Source organism: Dipodomys ordii, unplaced genomic scaffold (genome assembly GCF_000151885.1).
Source record: "Dipodomys ordii isolate 6190 unplaced genomic scaffold, Dord_2.0 Scaffold85, whole genome shotgun sequence".
Classification (NCBI taxonomy): domain Eukaryota; kingdom Metazoa; phylum Chordata; class Mammalia; order Rodentia; family Heteromyidae; genus Dipodomys; species Dipodomys ordii.
The window spans coordinates 549,011-566,110 of NW_012267301.1; the positions used below are offsets into that span (position 1 = coordinate 549,011).

General features: G+C 35.1%; 1 protein-coding gene across 1 annotated transcript in view; it reads left to right on the forward strand.

Annotated features, from left to right (window-relative positions):
* The window catches only part of Adamts19 (ADAM metallopeptidase with thrombospondin type 1 motif, 19), a 247,398-nt gene extending 234,255 nt beyond the window's left edge, over positions 1-13,143 (forward strand). The window contains exons 21-22 of the mRNA XM_013025479.1: positions 10,834-11,011; positions 12,992-13,143. Of these exons, the coding sequence (XP_012880933.1) occupies positions 10,834-11,011; positions 12,992-13,143 (330 nt within the window). The remainder of the gene's footprint in view (positions 1-10,833; positions 11,012-12,991) is intronic.
* The last annotated feature ends 3,957 nt before the right edge of the window (positions 13,144-17,100 follow it).

Here is a 17,100-nt window from a genome sequence, read left to right on the forward strand (position 1 = left end):
GTTTTCAGAGTGTCTGCTTTTACCTCAAAGTCTTTGATCCATTTGGAGTTGATTCTGGTGCAGGGTGATATATAAGGATCTAGCTTTAGTTTTCTACAGGTGTTTAACCAATTTTTCCAACACCATTTACTGAAGAAGCTGTGTAAGCCAGACCCAAAGAAACATAGGTTCCATGGTTTCCCTTATTTTCAATAGTTAGGATAATCTTAGCAGATGAGCAGAAAAGCTCAATAGTGATGTACATATGACCATATAAGATGATGCTAAGTGAAATGAATTCCAACACATGGACATAAGAGGTTATTCCTTGCTGTTGTTTTTACTGTATTATGTAATTTCTTGTTTCTTTTGTGTGTTCTTCCACCTGTGGGTTGTCCCCTATGTCACTGTATTTGATTTTGGTACCGTGGGTATTGTAGATGTTTATCTGAATTAGGGAAGAGAAGGAGAACAACAGAATGGTGAGACAAAGGACAAGGGAGGAACCAACAGTGATATACACAAGATAATATGTTGGAAATTATCTGTTCAACTTGAGGGGGAGATTGAAGGGGGGTTGAAAAGTGAGAGAAAAATGAGGGAAGGTATAACAAGTTCAACAAGAATTAATTAGCTTAATTATGTAACTAACACCTCTGTGCAACACCTTGACAATTAAAAAAAAAGAAGAAGTGAGGTAGTAGAGTCATACAGCCTTGTTTGAATTCTGATTCTTTTGTTCGAAAAGTTAATGGATCTAAATGAAGTAATTCAAGACAAGTTCTTAGCATAGAGTCGTATGCACATAGGTGTATAAATACTATTTAAATTGTAGTGTCAATGAAAAGACGCAGAATGTGTAGGACTGAGAAATTTTTATGAAGTTAAGAGGAGCAGAACTTGTAGGAGGAAAAGACAGCATGAAAGTGCTAAGGAGATCTCAGGTTTATTCTGGCTAAAGCAGCTAGTGTAAACCTTAGGTAAAGAATGGATTCTGAGTTCCATTTTGAACTTTCATGTGCTCATAAAGGGTACACACTGATATCTTATGGGCATATCAGAGGAGAAGTATGTGACGGAAATATAAATTCTGTGTCATTAACCTCTAGTTGATGGGAAATTTTCAAAAAGTAATTGTGTCTGGGGAGAGTGCGACTCTTGGCGGAGAAGCTACAGATCAGGAAACTCCCACCATTAAAGACAAGCTGGAGACAATGAGACCACCCTCCCCCAAAAAAAAGACATACTGGAGAAGATACAGCTGCTGGCAAGGGGAACTGAAAAATGTGAGAAGGTTAATTGAGGAGCAGGAAAGAAAGGAGAAATAGAACAGCTGAATTAGAGCTTCGAGAGTCCTCTGTCTATATCCTCAACTCAAATTAGAGCTGACTTAGTTAGAAAAGCAGGGCATTAAAAATCTAGTGGCTAGGGGGCTGGAAAGGTGGCTCAGTGGTAGAGCGCTTGCCTTGCATGCCTGAGGCCCTGGGTTTGATTCCTCTGCACCATATAAACAAAAAGAAAAAAGCTGGAAGTGGCACTGTGGCTCAAGTGGTAGAGCGCTAGCCTTGAGCTGAAGAGCTGAGGGACAGTGCCAAGGCCCAGAATTCAGGCCCCACGACCGGACCCCCCCAAAAAAAATCTAGTGGCTACTTGAATTTTGTCTCTTTAACCCACATTTCTTTATTTTGTCTCCTGAAATCCTAGCACACTTTCAGGTTTTTTTCTAAAAATAATTAAAATGTCAATAGCATTCTCCCAGCTGCCCAAGCTAGACTCTCTCCTTGGCACTTTTTGTCTTAGTTACTAGACATTCTCAATATAATACTAAAGTTCATTCTCTTTTTATCCATCACCAGTGGTGCTTCAGATAACACTTTCCTTCCCCTCTGCTACTCTTTCAGAACCATGATTCACAAGAGATGATCTCATTGTTCAATCTGCAGAATAGATGTTTCTAGAGAATCCCCACTGGGCATACCATCATTCCTAGAGAGTTTCACCTTACCTAGTGAACTTCCATATTTTAACCTACTCTGTCTCTTAGTAAGTGTTCCCTTACCTTCATCTACTCAAGTGTATAAAAGTATTTAAATTATTTTGACAATCCTCTTATAACATATTCAACTCTCTCTAAATTATCCAGGAGCAATTTAACTTCATTATACACACTGTCTTGACTTATTTACATATAGTTAATATAAGCCAGCATTTTCACTAAAGACAGCATAGGGGTATGAACATTATAACAAATGAGAAAAATAAATAAGCTCAAAAAGAAATGAATAAAGCACACAGAGAAAACACCCTCAAATGGCTCACTTCTAGGAATGGATTAGATTCCATAAACCATGAATTATATAAGTGAGACAAACTGTTTTAAAAAGACACTGAAACCCTGACCAGAATAATTGCTAAATCTTAAAAAAAAAGTCAACATTGCTTCTTTGTTCTTGTTTCACACACACTTTATTAACAGGTTGAAAGGTAGAATGGATAAACATATACATAAATGAATAGGAATGTTGTGCTAATAATTTCCAGTAGAAGTCATCATTTAGTTTCCCTATGAGAGCCACTCTCCACTGTGAACACTACTTTAATCTTATTAAACCACTTTTAAATAACCCATTTATTCCCAATGACAAATTAACCACATTAGGCCTGTTAACCTAGTTACTAACCGGCACTTATTGTTTTAGATTATATCAGATCCTGTAATATTGTGTATAATACTGGCAGAGGAAAAATCAATTTGATCTCTGCCAGTGACAGTTTTCCCTTAATTTAGGAATTCCTATTTCTTATAGAGAACAGCTGGAAATGAGGAAAGTATTACAGAATCTTCCTAAGCTGTTGGCCTACAGAACACACATTCTCTCCAAAATATATATCTTTGGCACAGGCCAGAGGTAAGGAATTTTGGGTAACCTCTGTGCTGGCCAAGCGTGAGAATTATTATTTTAACTCCTAAATACACAGAAGGGTTTTTTTTCATTTGTAAGGAATTCATAAAAAGACCAAACATTGTTTAGTTACTTTTCATTAGTCTATTAATTATTTAAATAAATACTTTTAGTGATACTTTTATTATGAGTTTTCTGCCTTTTTGGCAAAATCTTTTAAGATGACATTTTACAGGATTCCAGCTTGAACAGTTTAGCAGTTCCTGTAGGATTGTGCTTAACATGTGTAAAATAAACTAGCTGATTATATAATCCAAATATATAACTATTCTTATATTATAATCTCCCAAGTGACTCAGTAACTAAAATATGTGTGACTATTTTGAAGTCCTGAAATGAAAGTTAGAAACTAACATTTCAGCAATTAAGTTTAGCACAACTATTTAATTACTAAGAATAGATATGGAACTATTTTTCCATGTATATATTACCTCAAATTATTATTTAATGTACAAATATGGAATATTCCTAAAATAACAATTAATAAGTAGATTTGGTTATTATGTTGATGCATATTTTCAAAATAATATGATTAAAGTAAAATCTAAATTTTCTTCTTGACAATATATTTCATCCTAACATCAATATATTTCTTTCCTTTTTTCTTATGAGCTATGTTTTCCAAGAGGCAACAATAGCTTTAATTTTAAGATAGTATTTTTAAATATATTTTTATTTTCTTCAAGTAGTTATGGTGATGGCTTTAGTATATCCTAGTTTGTGCTCTATTGAAGGAATGCCCAGGAGTGGAATTGCTGGTTTCTATGTTTAGTTCTATGTTTAGTTCTTTGAGGACCCACCATAATTCTTTTTTTTGGGGGGGGGGTCTGGTCATGGGGCCTGAACTCTGGGTCTGTGCACTGTCCCTCAGCTCTTCGGCTCTAGCGTGCTACCACTTGAGCCACAGCGCCACTTCCGGCTTTTTTCTTTTTGCTTATATGGTCTGAGGAATCAAACCCAGGGCCTCAGGCATGCAAGGCAAGTGCTCTACCACTGAGCCACTTTCCCAGTCCCCCCACCATAATTCTTTACAGACTGGTTGAACAAGCTTCCGTTCCCACCAACAGTGTAATAGAGTTTCCTTTTGGCCTAATCCATAACAGCATTTGTTATTGCTAATTTTCTTGATAATGGCCATTCTAACTGGGGTGAATTGTTATCATAGTGTGGTTTTTATTCGCATTTCCTATGGCCAGAGATGCTGAACATTTCTTCATGTGTCTATTGGCCATATATATTTCTTCTAGATGTCTAAGTTGCTCTAAATCATGAGCCCATTTAATATCTGAGTTGTTGTTTCTTTGAGTATTTTTAGTCCAAATTTCTGAGCTCCAAGTATATTTTGGATATTAGACTGGTAAAAGATATTCTCCTACTCTGTGATTTTTCTATTTAGCTTATTAGTAAGGTCATTTGCTATGCAGAAACTTGTAAGTCTGATGTAATCCCATTTATCAGCTCCTTTTTTGAAATGTTATGGTTCTGGATTTTTAATTGGACAGTTTTGACCTGTGGCCAGGAGTTCTAGTTTCCCTTATTCACTTTGAAAAACATCAACAAATCCTTATTTTTACAATGAAAGAATTAATAGACACAGAATCTCCATTCAAACATAGCTGTTACTGTAAATTTAAAAAAAAAAAAAAGCAGGACGAGTGCTTGTGGGACAAGTATAAAACATTAGCATGGAAATAGATCTGGTGAATCTCATAGTCTATGCAACTCAGAAGCAACACAGAATTAGGAATCACATTTAATTTGCTTCATAGTGCCTGTTAATATCTAAAAAATTGGGCATATTTTACTCCAGTTTCTTTCTCCTGTTCCCTAATTGGCCACAAAAAAGCATGTCCCATAGAGTGGTGTGGTTATGGTCTTGTCTGTTTTGTGGACTCTTCCATAATGAATGTCCAGAAGAATGCTTGGCACATTGTCAACATTAATAAATATTTGTTGAATGAACAAGTAAAATATTTTCTACATACCTCATTCTTTCCATTTATAAAGCGCATATTAGACAATTCTTGGGATTTATCAGTATTTCACATATTCATGCGTTACATTTATTTTCTAAAGCATAAATCTCTTAGTTGGCTGTTTGTTAACTATATGACTTAATTTCCCCAAGTTTGTTCAGGCAGATAGTCTGTGAATAATTAATATTAATATCTTTTTCTACAATGTCCTGATTTGGGAAACACATGATATGGTCACTGTATCTAAATATGAGCCATTCATGTGAATTACCCTTAAGGTAAAGAATTTATCTCATACACTCAGTCAACATTATAACAAAACCCCAAAACAGCCTTCTGGTTCACTGCTTAATTTAATAGAAAGATAGGAATAAAAAGTTATCTAACATAAAACCATTTTCAATCACAAGGTATCAAATGTAGCTTAAGCTTTAAAGCTGAATTCCTATGATTAAGTTGATATTCCAATTCTAGTACTTCTTAGATGCAAAACATTGGACCAGTTGTTTAAATTATTGTATTTTCTATTTTCTCACCTGTTTAAGAAGAATAATGATAGCACTATTGGGTGTCATGTGAAATATTGTAACTTCTAACACAAGTTCCTAACATGTAAGAAATACTAAATAATGCTAGCATCATGTAGAGTAAAAGCTCTCAAAAGTAGTATTTCTAGTTTCCTTTCATCAGAAAGCAATAGTGAGTCAGCCTTTGGTGGCTCATGCCTTTAATCCTAGCTACTCAAGAGTCTGAGACCTGAGGATCATGGGTCAAAGCCAGCCTGGGCAGGTAAGTCTGTGAGATTTTTATCATTAATGAGCAAAAGGCCAGAGGTGAAGTTGTGGCACAAGTGGTGCAGCATAAATACTAAGGAACAGCAGCCACGCTCTAAGGTTAAGCTCCAGTACTGGAAAGAAAGACAAAAACAAGAGCAAACAAAAACCCAACAATGATGTTGTAATGTAACCTAATAACATACAAAATAATTGGTTAAAAGTAAAGTAAGCTTCCATAGAGATTAGTATTCTGCTTCCATCTTCTGAAGCGATTAGCATTCTACCACCTATTGTATATCATTGTGATTTGTTAATGAGAATTATTGAATAAGACAGTATATTCACAGTATAAGTAATCTGATTTTTTTATTTTTTAACATAATAGGGAATCAGAAAATATTTGAAAACCTCAAAACATGGTGAAGAATTCAGAGACATTCAAACAAATTATAATTTTTGGATATTGTTTGACAGAACATATGTCATACTCCTGTTTTTTATGTATCACAGTAAATAATGTGCTAGTGAGTTTAATCTTTAGACAGTTTTGCCACTTGAAAATTGACCAAGAATGATGACATTCAATAATAAATTACTGGGACTTTTTAACCTCCATAGTAATTTAGACCTGAATCTGTTGCTATGACCTACTTCAATGCATTACACAACAAAAAGGAAAAATAAATTCCAGATATTCATTGCTGTAGGCAATATTAAAAGTTAGGTCTTCTAATTCCAAGCCAGAATATTTGCTTTTTCTTTTAATGTCTGACTGTTTTCAATCATAACAATGTCATTGACAAAATAGCCAACAATTCAAAATTTTTTCTTTTTTTTCTTTTTTTTCTTTTTTTCTTTTTTTCTTTTTTTTTTATTGTGAAAATACCATACAGAGAGGGGTTACAATTACATGGGCAAGGTAATGAGTACATTTCTTATCCAGCATTGTTGCTTCCTCCATTGTTTCCCCTTCCTATCCCCTCCCCCAAAGTTGTGTAGTTCGTTTTTCAACATAACGACTTGTACATCTCATTGTTTTTTGGGGGTGGGTGTTTATTTTTTTATTTACTTATATTATTGTGAAAATACCGTATAGAAGGGTTACAATTAGATGGGCAAGATAATGAGTACATTTCTTATCAAGCATTGTTGCCTCCTCCTTTGTTTCCTCTTCCCATCCCTTCCTATCTCCCTCCCCCGTCCCCCACCACAAAAAAAGTTGTAAAGTTAGTTTTTTGACATAACGACTTGTACATCTCATTGTTGCAATGGGTCCACCTATATCCCTATTTAAATTATTTGTTTTTTCCCTTCCCCTCCACAAATTATATCAACATCAAATACAATGAAAGCAGGGGTTATACCGTGGGGGAGGGACATACAAAGCAACAAAGAAATCTCAATATTGTTTTCTATACTAAAGTAAGAACTAGTTTAGAAGGTATCTTAGGATTTCAATTGTTCCATTTCAAATACCTGGTTACTTTTCACATATTTATAATAAAGTTTTTACCAACTTGTATTTTATAAAGAAAATACTTAATAGTAAGTGTCTTATTAATAAGATATTTAGTGAAAATTACAATCTGCAGAAAATGAAAAACAATTTAATATTAAAATATATTCTACTGTTGTCAAGAGCAGAAATGATACTGTTTTAGACAAACTACAAAACTTCCATTGTTTTCTGGTAATATATATATATATATATACACACACACACATGTATATATACCTATATACATATATATATATGTTATATACATATATATATACCCAGTTATGTATTAGCTAAGATTATACATTGTATAATACACATATAACTATTTTATTTCATTTTTGTCAAGCCTGAAAATGGTGTGTTACTTTGATTGGTTCATGTCCTCTATGTTGATTTTATATGGTTAATAGATATTATCACAAATAGTTTCTGACTGATTACTGAATATCTCTGAAATACAATTGAGAATTTTTCTTTTCTCATATGAGTTAACTCATTCTCTTCTAAAAAGTTTCTAGTATTCTTTTGGTTTTACAAATATTGTGATTGTTTTTAAGATATGCAGAATTTTAGGAGTACATACAAGGATGCTGTTTTATATAATCTTACCCTCTTTTGTGTTTCAGCTTAACTATTTCATTTTTTCCAAAATATTTTCTAAGAAAGCACGATGTCTTTATTGGCATAATTCGATTCATTGTATATTGCATAAAGTGATTTTAAGATGACAGGGTTTGTTTGTTTGGTTTTGGTACCTCTCTGGAGGCTTGAACTCAGGGCCTGGCAGCTGACCCTGAGCTTTTTTACTCAAGGCTATTGCTTTACCTCTTAAGCCTTAGCAGTTTCCAATGGCCTTTTGATTTGTGTTTTTTGGGGGTTTTTTAGTGCTTAGGTAGGGATTAAGAGTCTTGCAGACTTTCCAGCCTGACTTGATTTGAACCATAATCCCCAGATCTCAGCCTCCTGAGTAACTATGATTATGCAGGCATGAGCCACCACAACTAACCTAAGATGAAAAAAAAAAAATTTTAAGCCATATTAGTTACTCCTCTCATAGTAGTTTTAAATTTAAATTTTACTGAAAGGAAAAATGCCAATTCTATAGTAATATATAATTATGAGGATTTTTTATCTCTATTTGCTGAAAACTGGTAGTCCATCAGGTACAAATTGAACATTGTACATACGTGTTTACGAAATACAATGTTAAAGTAACATTGCGTACATGTAGTCTCAGCTACTCAGATACTGTGGCAATAGGACTCCTTGAGGTCAACCTGGACAACATAGTGCAAATCCATCTTCAACATACAAACAATAAGCTCAACTATCTGTAGAATCATTTTAGTGATAGCATGTAAAATCCCATTCTTTCATGGCAAGCTTCTGTCATACCTGAAATGTGGAATTTTCTTTGAATTTAAAATGGCATGAAAATAAATCTGGTTTTATTTGCTTAATTTTATCTACCAAGATACAAACTGTGTGCATTAAAAGGAAATACTGAAAAATAAGAAACCACACAATCTGGTCTATGTTAAATGCAGAGCAAGTACTTTTGGTCAGTAGTTTCCCAACCCTGACCACAGAGTATAATCAAGTTGATTGGTTTTTATTAACTGAAGACTCTCAGATCCCTGAAGAGTTTATTGACTTAGAAATTACTTGCCATCAAATCTGTTTTTAGGAATCTCCACATGGTTGGGAGTATGCTCTCAGTATACAGATTCATGATTTAAACTATGCAAACTGCATTAACATGCATACTTAGTTGGGATGATATGCAAGCCTTTATGGAAAAGGTAGAATTTGAGACTATGTCTGGAAAAGAGATGGAGCCTAATGAAGAGAAGCATGATATGAGGACAAGTATGGATAGAAATTATGTGAACATGATAAATTTACATTACAGAAAAAGCTTGAAGGGGTAGAAAAAAGCAAAAATAAAATTACCTATCTTGTAGGTAATGGGGAAATCAATAACCAAAGATACTTGTCAATGGAGAGTCCGTATGTAAAAATAAAATAAGAACATATATTCAGATGAGTGAGATTCTATAGAAAGCAAGTATTAAAGATAAATTTGACAACAGTAGACTAAGCTAGTGGCTTATGGGGGGGGGTGGGATTCAGAATATATATGTAAAAAAAAATGAGACACATGTCCAGAATAAGCAAAGAACTTACAGCAAAGAGAAATCAGTCCTAATACTGACTTGGTAAATGCAGAGAAGAAAATTTTAGAAAGCTGAGGTTTGAGACCAACCTAGGCAAAAAAGAGAACTAATAGGCCAGGCATAATGACATATGCTTTCAGTTCTAGATAGGCGGGAGGGAGGTAGGAAGACTGTGGTCTGAGGCATACCCTAAGCAAAAACTTGAGATTCTACTTGAAAAATAACTGAAGCTGAAAGGGTCCGGGAACAGAATTCAAGTGCTGCCTAGGAACTCTGAGGCCTGAGTTCAAATCTTCTATCATAAAGGAAAACAAAGCATTTTTCTACTTTGAATTAGAATAACATACAGTGATATCATTTGTTCAAATAGTTCTATTTTGCTAAATATGCTTAATCAAATATGGGTAAATCTTGATTGCATAGAGAAGAATATGCCTGATAAACAGTCATTTTCAGAAGCACAAGCAAATTCCCTGTCTTACATATAGTTTTGGGATTATAAAACAAGTGTATTTTCTCAGCCAAATAATTCTAATGACATATATGGAAGCATGAAGCTTCTATAATAAGACTGTTGCACATTAAGTATATTCTTCTCTGCAAAAGGTTGTACAAACTATATTTGGCTGCAAGAAATCTATTAAAAGTACATTTTTCCAGGCACTGGTCACACCTATAATCCTAGCTACTCAGAGGGCTGAGATCTGAGGATCGTGGTTCAAGGCCAGTCTGGGCAGAAAAGACTGTGAGACTCTTATATCCAATTAGCTACCAAAAGCCAGAAGTGGAACTGTGACTCAAGTGATACAGCATCAGCTTTGAGCAAAGAAAGGAAAAAAAAAAAAAAACTAAGGGACAACACTCAGGTCCTAAGTTCAGGCCCCAGTACCAGCAGAGAGAAATATAAAAGTGCATTTATTAGCAAATCCAGATTGTCATATATTTTCATTACTTTTAGAATGGATGTCATCTAGTTTACTAATAAGTAGTTGTTATTTCAACAATGTCATCAGGGTGATAAACCATCTATAAAATTATATATATATATATATATACTAATGATTAATACTTTCAGATCAGAGCAAAAATAAAGGATTTTAGTGCCATAATTGATCATATGCTAACATTTCAACATCAACGACTAAAGTGTAATAAATAATGAATAATTACTTCTTGCAAATCTGGTTGCAAAACTTTGAAAACTGGCTGTCCAAGCATTTCCTTTCAAGTCACACTCTCTAACTTTATTTAGCCATCTTTCTGCTCCAATGTCTTTCAATGCTCAAAACTGGCTATGGGACAGTCAGATTCTCAGCAGAATTTGTGAGCATGATTCACATTTTGCATCAACTTTGGATTGTTGTTCCTGTCTAATTCTTAAGGACTATCTTTAAAAGATGACTTACATCCACGAAAAGAAAACGACAAAAGCACTCTTAATACATCTTATATCTTTGCTAGTGCTCAATTACCTGTGGCAAAGGAATGCAGTCTCGTGTTATCCAGTGCATGCATAAGATCACAGGAAGACATGGAAATGAATGTTTCTCTTCAGAAAAACCTGCAGCATATAGGCCATGCCACCTTCAGCCCTGCAACGAGAAGATCAATGTAAATACCATAACATCACCTAGACTTGGTAAGCAGACCAGAAAGTGGATGGGGTTCTGAAGCACAGAAATCTTTATATCCTTATAACTTCTTCTCATTTGCATACCACTTTAAATCCTGTGAGCTGTAAAACTATATTGAATGAGTAGTTTGATTAGATTAAGTTGCTTCTATTTACAACATGATTTGCCTCAAATAGCCAGATGGGTTTTTTGTATAAAAAAAATTCTTAACACTTAACTGCTTTGATTCTTGAAAGTGTCTGCTTAAAGTCAGGATAAAAGAAAATAATGGTGTTGTACATTATGAAATAGTCTCAATTTCTATTGCTTAATCTCATCTATAAGCAAAAAGCAGAAATTTTTTTTGAGTGGACGTAGCCTATAGTCACATAAAAGACCAAAAAAACTAATTAGCTTGGTCATTAAGGCCTTTATAAAATTAGTGGGGGGTTTTGTTGTTTTGTTTTGATTTGGGTGTTGTTGTTTTTTGGTCTCAGCCCTTGAACTTGAACTCAGGGCCTGAGTGCTCTGTCTGAGTTTTTTTACTTAAGGCTAGTGTTCTACCACTTGAGCCATTGCTCCAGTTCTGGCTTTTTGTTGTTATTGTTATTTAATTGGAGATAAAAGTTTTACAGACTTTCCTACTCGGCTGGCATTGAACTGCAATCCTCAGAACTCAACCTCCTTGGTAGCTAGGATTATAGGTGTGAGCCACTGGCACCTACCAACTTAGAGATTTTTTTTAATAGCACTCCTACCTGGCTGTCAGTGAGTTCATTTATTTTAACACTTCAGTAATAACCTCTACATGTAATCTCCAAAAGAATAATTAGTATCATGCAGTGTGATTGAGAAAATACAAGGAACTAAATTATATGTGGGTTTACAAGCAGCAAATTCAATGTAATGCCAAATTTGGTTCCCCAAACAAATACAAAAATCTTCCTTTTGAGCCAAATAACATTTTAAGAAATAGGCAGACCAAGTATAATAAGACTAATTAAGACAAAACTTAAAGGATCCACTTGTGGATTTGCAACAGTCTTATTATAGAAGCCTTATTGAATAAATGTCCATATATTCAATAACAACATAATTTCTTGCTCTAGTTATTACTTGGAGTGCTTGAAAACATTTGGCAGAAAATATTGTATTAAGAAGGATTTTTATGTTGCATTTTGTGTATTTCTGAAATGTTTATCCCAAAACATAGGCACATCAAGGCAAGGCAGGAAACCTAAATTTTTAAAAAGTGGAATTATTAGCTGAATTTGAATACTGGCAAGATTTGCCTTCCTTTTGGATTCTAGAATTTATTATTTCTTCTAGTAACTGAGGTGAATATGCAGGACCAAATTTCTATACTAGATTCTCATTCCAAACACTAAGTATGCTGGTAAATTTCAGTTACTCATAATAATCACCTTTGAGTTTAGAAGATCTGAAATCACTCTCTCTAGATACTCCAATGAGTACATTTTCAAATTTCTATTTCATTACAATTTCATTCATAGCAATGTTTATTAGTTTGCATTCCAAAGGAGGCCAGGGACTATGACATGACTGTAAATCTAACTATTCAGGAGGCTTAGCAGAGAAGCCTGCAAGACTGCATCTCCAAAATAACCAGCCAAAAGTTAGGCTGGAGGTGATAAGAGCATGAACTGACTTAGTGTAAGGCACTGAGTTCAAACCCTGGTGTGTCCACTAATAACAGTATTAATAATGAAGCCAAGACAAATTTAAAGAAAGGTTCAAAATTGAAACTGAGAAATATCACACATTGATGTGGGAAATCTATTTCCAGTAAGCTTAAAAAGTTTAGAATAGTAGCTCCCTTATTACAGGATGTGTGTGTGTGTGTGTGTGTGTGTGTGTGTGTGTGTTAGGTTTCAGAAAGCAATGTAAATGTGTCACAGTAACTCCACTTAAGTGACTGAATTGTGTCTCTACTAATAATATGTATGATCTCTACATGTAGTAAGTTCATTATATTTTGTTGATAGCTGCTCTGACTTTCAAGTGCCTAGGAGATCAATGGCCTGTTTACTGCCGAGTGATCCGAGAAAAGAACCTGTGTCAAGACATGAGGTGGTATCAGCGATGCTGCGACATGTGCAGGGATTTCTATGCCCAAAAGCTTCAGCAGAAGAGTTGACCTCTAGGAAGCTGGCCAATCACTCCCTCTCTTTGCAATTACATTATTTATAAACACCCCACTAGCATGTTTTTCAGACCAAATATTATCAGATTACATATAATTTAATCAAATTAATTTATTTTTGCTTGCCAAAAATCTAATGTGGTTTTTGTTTATACAAACATTTGATTTATAATATAGGGCTCCATAAATAATTTTATGTAAGTGAATGAGCTAGGTCCAGGAAACAAATAAGAAAAGAGAAGTAAAGAGATTATTAGACTTAAATTTTTTTGTTATACTATTTATATTAGGGTTGTTTCTAAGGTGCTATTCTCTCTTCAATACTTTTGAATTATCTGCACATATACAGCACAATAGCACATATATTAGCACAAGAGTTTAGTTACATATGGAGAAAAATGATGCTTTCTTTCTTTTTTTTTTTTGTGGTGTCCTGCTACAGAATTAACCTATTTTCTCTCATACGCAGGAGATATACAAACATAACAAACCTCATGTTGTTGAATAGGATTTTAGAGAACGTATTATGAATTTGGTTCACATTTAGTCAAATTCTACTGGTGCTATAATAATATTTTAAACAAAGACTTTGGTCATGTTCATTAACATGTACTTGTGTTATAAGGTATCTCAGATGCAAATCCAGAGAAGCCACAGTTTGAAAGCTCAAATCAGGAATCTTTATTTAAAGGCCGGTGTCTGCATGGTGGACTCCTGTCTCATAGACCAGCAGCCTAGACTAGAGCTAACACCAAACTTTTAAAGACCAAAACCTCATGCTTGGGTAGTGACAAAGCCCCAGCATAAAACAAAAGGCACCAAGAAAGGTAGGATTTCCCAGGGGCTTAATCACAGTATATCTGCATATCCTATCTGTGTCTAACAACAAGGTGAATCTACAATTCAAAGGGTGGCTTGACTCACCTCTAGGCCTCCTAAGCTGGGCTGACAGCACCATCACCTGGTGAGGCTCCAGGATGGCTGTGAAAACAGGTGAGGACTGACTTAGACCTAGTCTTTCCCTTATTTGACTTGAACTCAAGTTCTGTAACAATGAAACACTGTAAGGATTTACACTGAATCATTTATGCACTGTTCATAGAGTGTAGAGAAACTGTTATAGAAATAGGAACATCATACAAATATATGTATTGTAACATGTCATTAGACTTTAATGTTTAAAATATTTTGAACAAAGAAAAGATAGATTCATCCACTTTTGTATATCCTTTTAGCAGAAAAATCATGAGAAAATATATTAAATGTTTTTAGCCTTTTTCCTAAGAAGAAAAATGAAGAAAACACTTATAACACTGTGGTAGTTTCACTGCTTTGTCATCTTTTTAAAAGTACAAACTTTTGCCGGGCACCAGTGGCTCACACCTGTAATACTAGCTACTCAGGAAGCTGAGATCTGAGGATCAGGGTTCAAAGCCAGCCCAATTAGGGCAGAGAAGTTTGTGAGACTCTTACCTCCAATTAATTATAGAAAAAGCCAGAAGTAGTGCTGTGGCTCAAGTGCTAGCTGTGAGCAAAAGGAGCTCAGGGACAGTGCCCAGGCCCAATGTTCAAGCCCCAAAACTGGCAAAAGAAAAAAAAAAGTAAAAATAAAAATGTTTACAGTTCTGTGAAATTTTCAAAAATCAAGTTAATTTTTTTCTTATGGGAAAGTATCATATATGATACACAGAATTTATTAGTTTTTTTTCAATAAATTATTTGAAACATCTGTTGAGGAGGCAGTTCTTCACATAGCTCTCAATGCATGTTTTGCCACAAAAGGCAATGACTGCTTTAGTTCTGAACTAACTTCTAAAATAATTTTGTATTGTGAACCACTATAGAAGATACTGTCTCTCTTTGGATAAAGAACACCCATACTATTTTGTATTATAAAGTGTTCAGGTTTCCTAAAGTTGAGGTTCCGTTCTCACCATACAACTTACTGCATGAGCAGTGATCACTCAGCTGTCTTCATGTTACCCTGCTGCGTGAATTGGGTCTCAGAGAACCAGGACAAGAAGATGGGGGGGGTTCTTGGGCCACTGCTATTGCTGTGACTAATAAAGTCCTTTGTTTCTAATCCAAGAGTTTTGTGTCTTCTGCTTTAAATATAGGGGAAATGGATTTTCTAGATCACTTTTCTCAATACTTGACACCAAAGATCAGTTCCTATGTGTTCAGTATCTCTTCAGCCCTATCATCTCTGAAGGCCACAAGGATTACTGACCCAAACTCCACCCCTCAAGTTTCCCCTTATACCAAACTAAACCTGAGACTGAATAAAAAGAAACTGTAATCTGGGAGCCATGTTATCAGGTGCTACGCATCACTGATAGGGTAGTACATACTACATAAAATGAATGTATTTGCTGTATTTGGATAATATGAGCCCTCACTACCCCCCAAAAAATATTATCCAGTCCTGGAGATACCAAATCACTTTGAAAACACTCATGTAGTTGTCAGTATTTCTCATCCACTAGAGGAGCTGTCTTAAGACTATTAGAATTCTCAAGATCTCCTCCCCATGACTGTCTAATTCCATTCCTGTACTATTGTTCCCTGTGATGACTGAGAGAAATATTCCCTTCAAGAGTAAGTGTGAAGTTTCAGAGGGCAATTATCCACTCTACTGTGGTTAAGAGTGATGGAGGATGGTCAGCTATCAGTAGTATAATAATGGTAAACATAGAAATAACATAGCCCCCAGGTCATGGTTATAGATACACAGTCTGACTGAGGAGCCTTCTGTATATAGGTATTACAAATGAGGAATTTCTGTCTGAAGTTGCATTTCTGACCTGATAGGAAAATTACATTTCTGATCTGATAGACTTTGCATCTTTCATCTGATTGAAAAGAATTCTTCTTAGAATTATTGGAGCTAACTACAATGGGGCTTATGTCTGAGTTCCAATATTGCCTTCTACGCCTCAAGGCAATCATTCTGAGGTAATCGTACTGGAAGGTAAGACAGGACCTAACTGTTGAAGCTGGTTGTGATGAAACAAATGCATGGTTAGAATGAATAAAATATCTGTTTGCACTTTAAAGAAAAATATTATATATGTGCAGCAGGTAGACCAAGACCTCAGTTTGCCCCATTCCCTTTGAGATGGACCAGAGATCCTGTCAGCATGACATTCATGATAGCCCTCTTACAAGACAAGATGGTTCTGAGCAAAAGTCTTGAAGGACAAGGACAGTGTCATTTGTTTAAATCATTGTACCATAATTCTTACTTCAGCTTGTGCCTCTCTGAGCAGGGTGGGAAAAATAAGAGTTCCTGGTAAATATATTTGGGTACAATAAAAGCCAGTGTTTTGAGGAGATGGGAATGCTTAAATGGAATGGAACCCTTACTTTGGTTCAATTGGCTATCTCTTTCATCTTGGCATCACCCAAAGCCCTCTTCAGAAAAGAAAGTGGATCAGTTATGTCTACCATAACCAAAAGATGTTGGCCAATTATACTAGAGAGGTAATAAGGGAAGCACAGAACAATTAAATCTCAGTAGTAAGATGGTAAGATGGCATGGAAAAATTGGATGGCAGCTGATATGATTCGGCAGAAAAGCGGGGGGAGGGGGTGGTTCCTGACTGGTAGAGGAGGTTGTATATTCATCCTCAAAAAAACAGCACTAGCTGGGCATTTGTAACTTATGACTATAATCCTAGCTACTCAAGAGGCTGAGATCTGAGTATTATGGCTCAAAGCCAGCCTGGGCACTCAGTCCTTGTGACTCCTATTTCCAAGTATTAAAAAGCCAGAACATGGTGCTATTGCTCAAAGTGGTAGATCATTGCACTATCCTTGAGCACAAATGCTTATTGACAGTACCCTAGACCTGGACAGCACACACACAAAAAGAAGTTAAAATTACAGCACTGGGTGGATTGTCAACTAAAAATTCAGAGAATAGTACCCAATTCCTAGTACTCTTTTGTT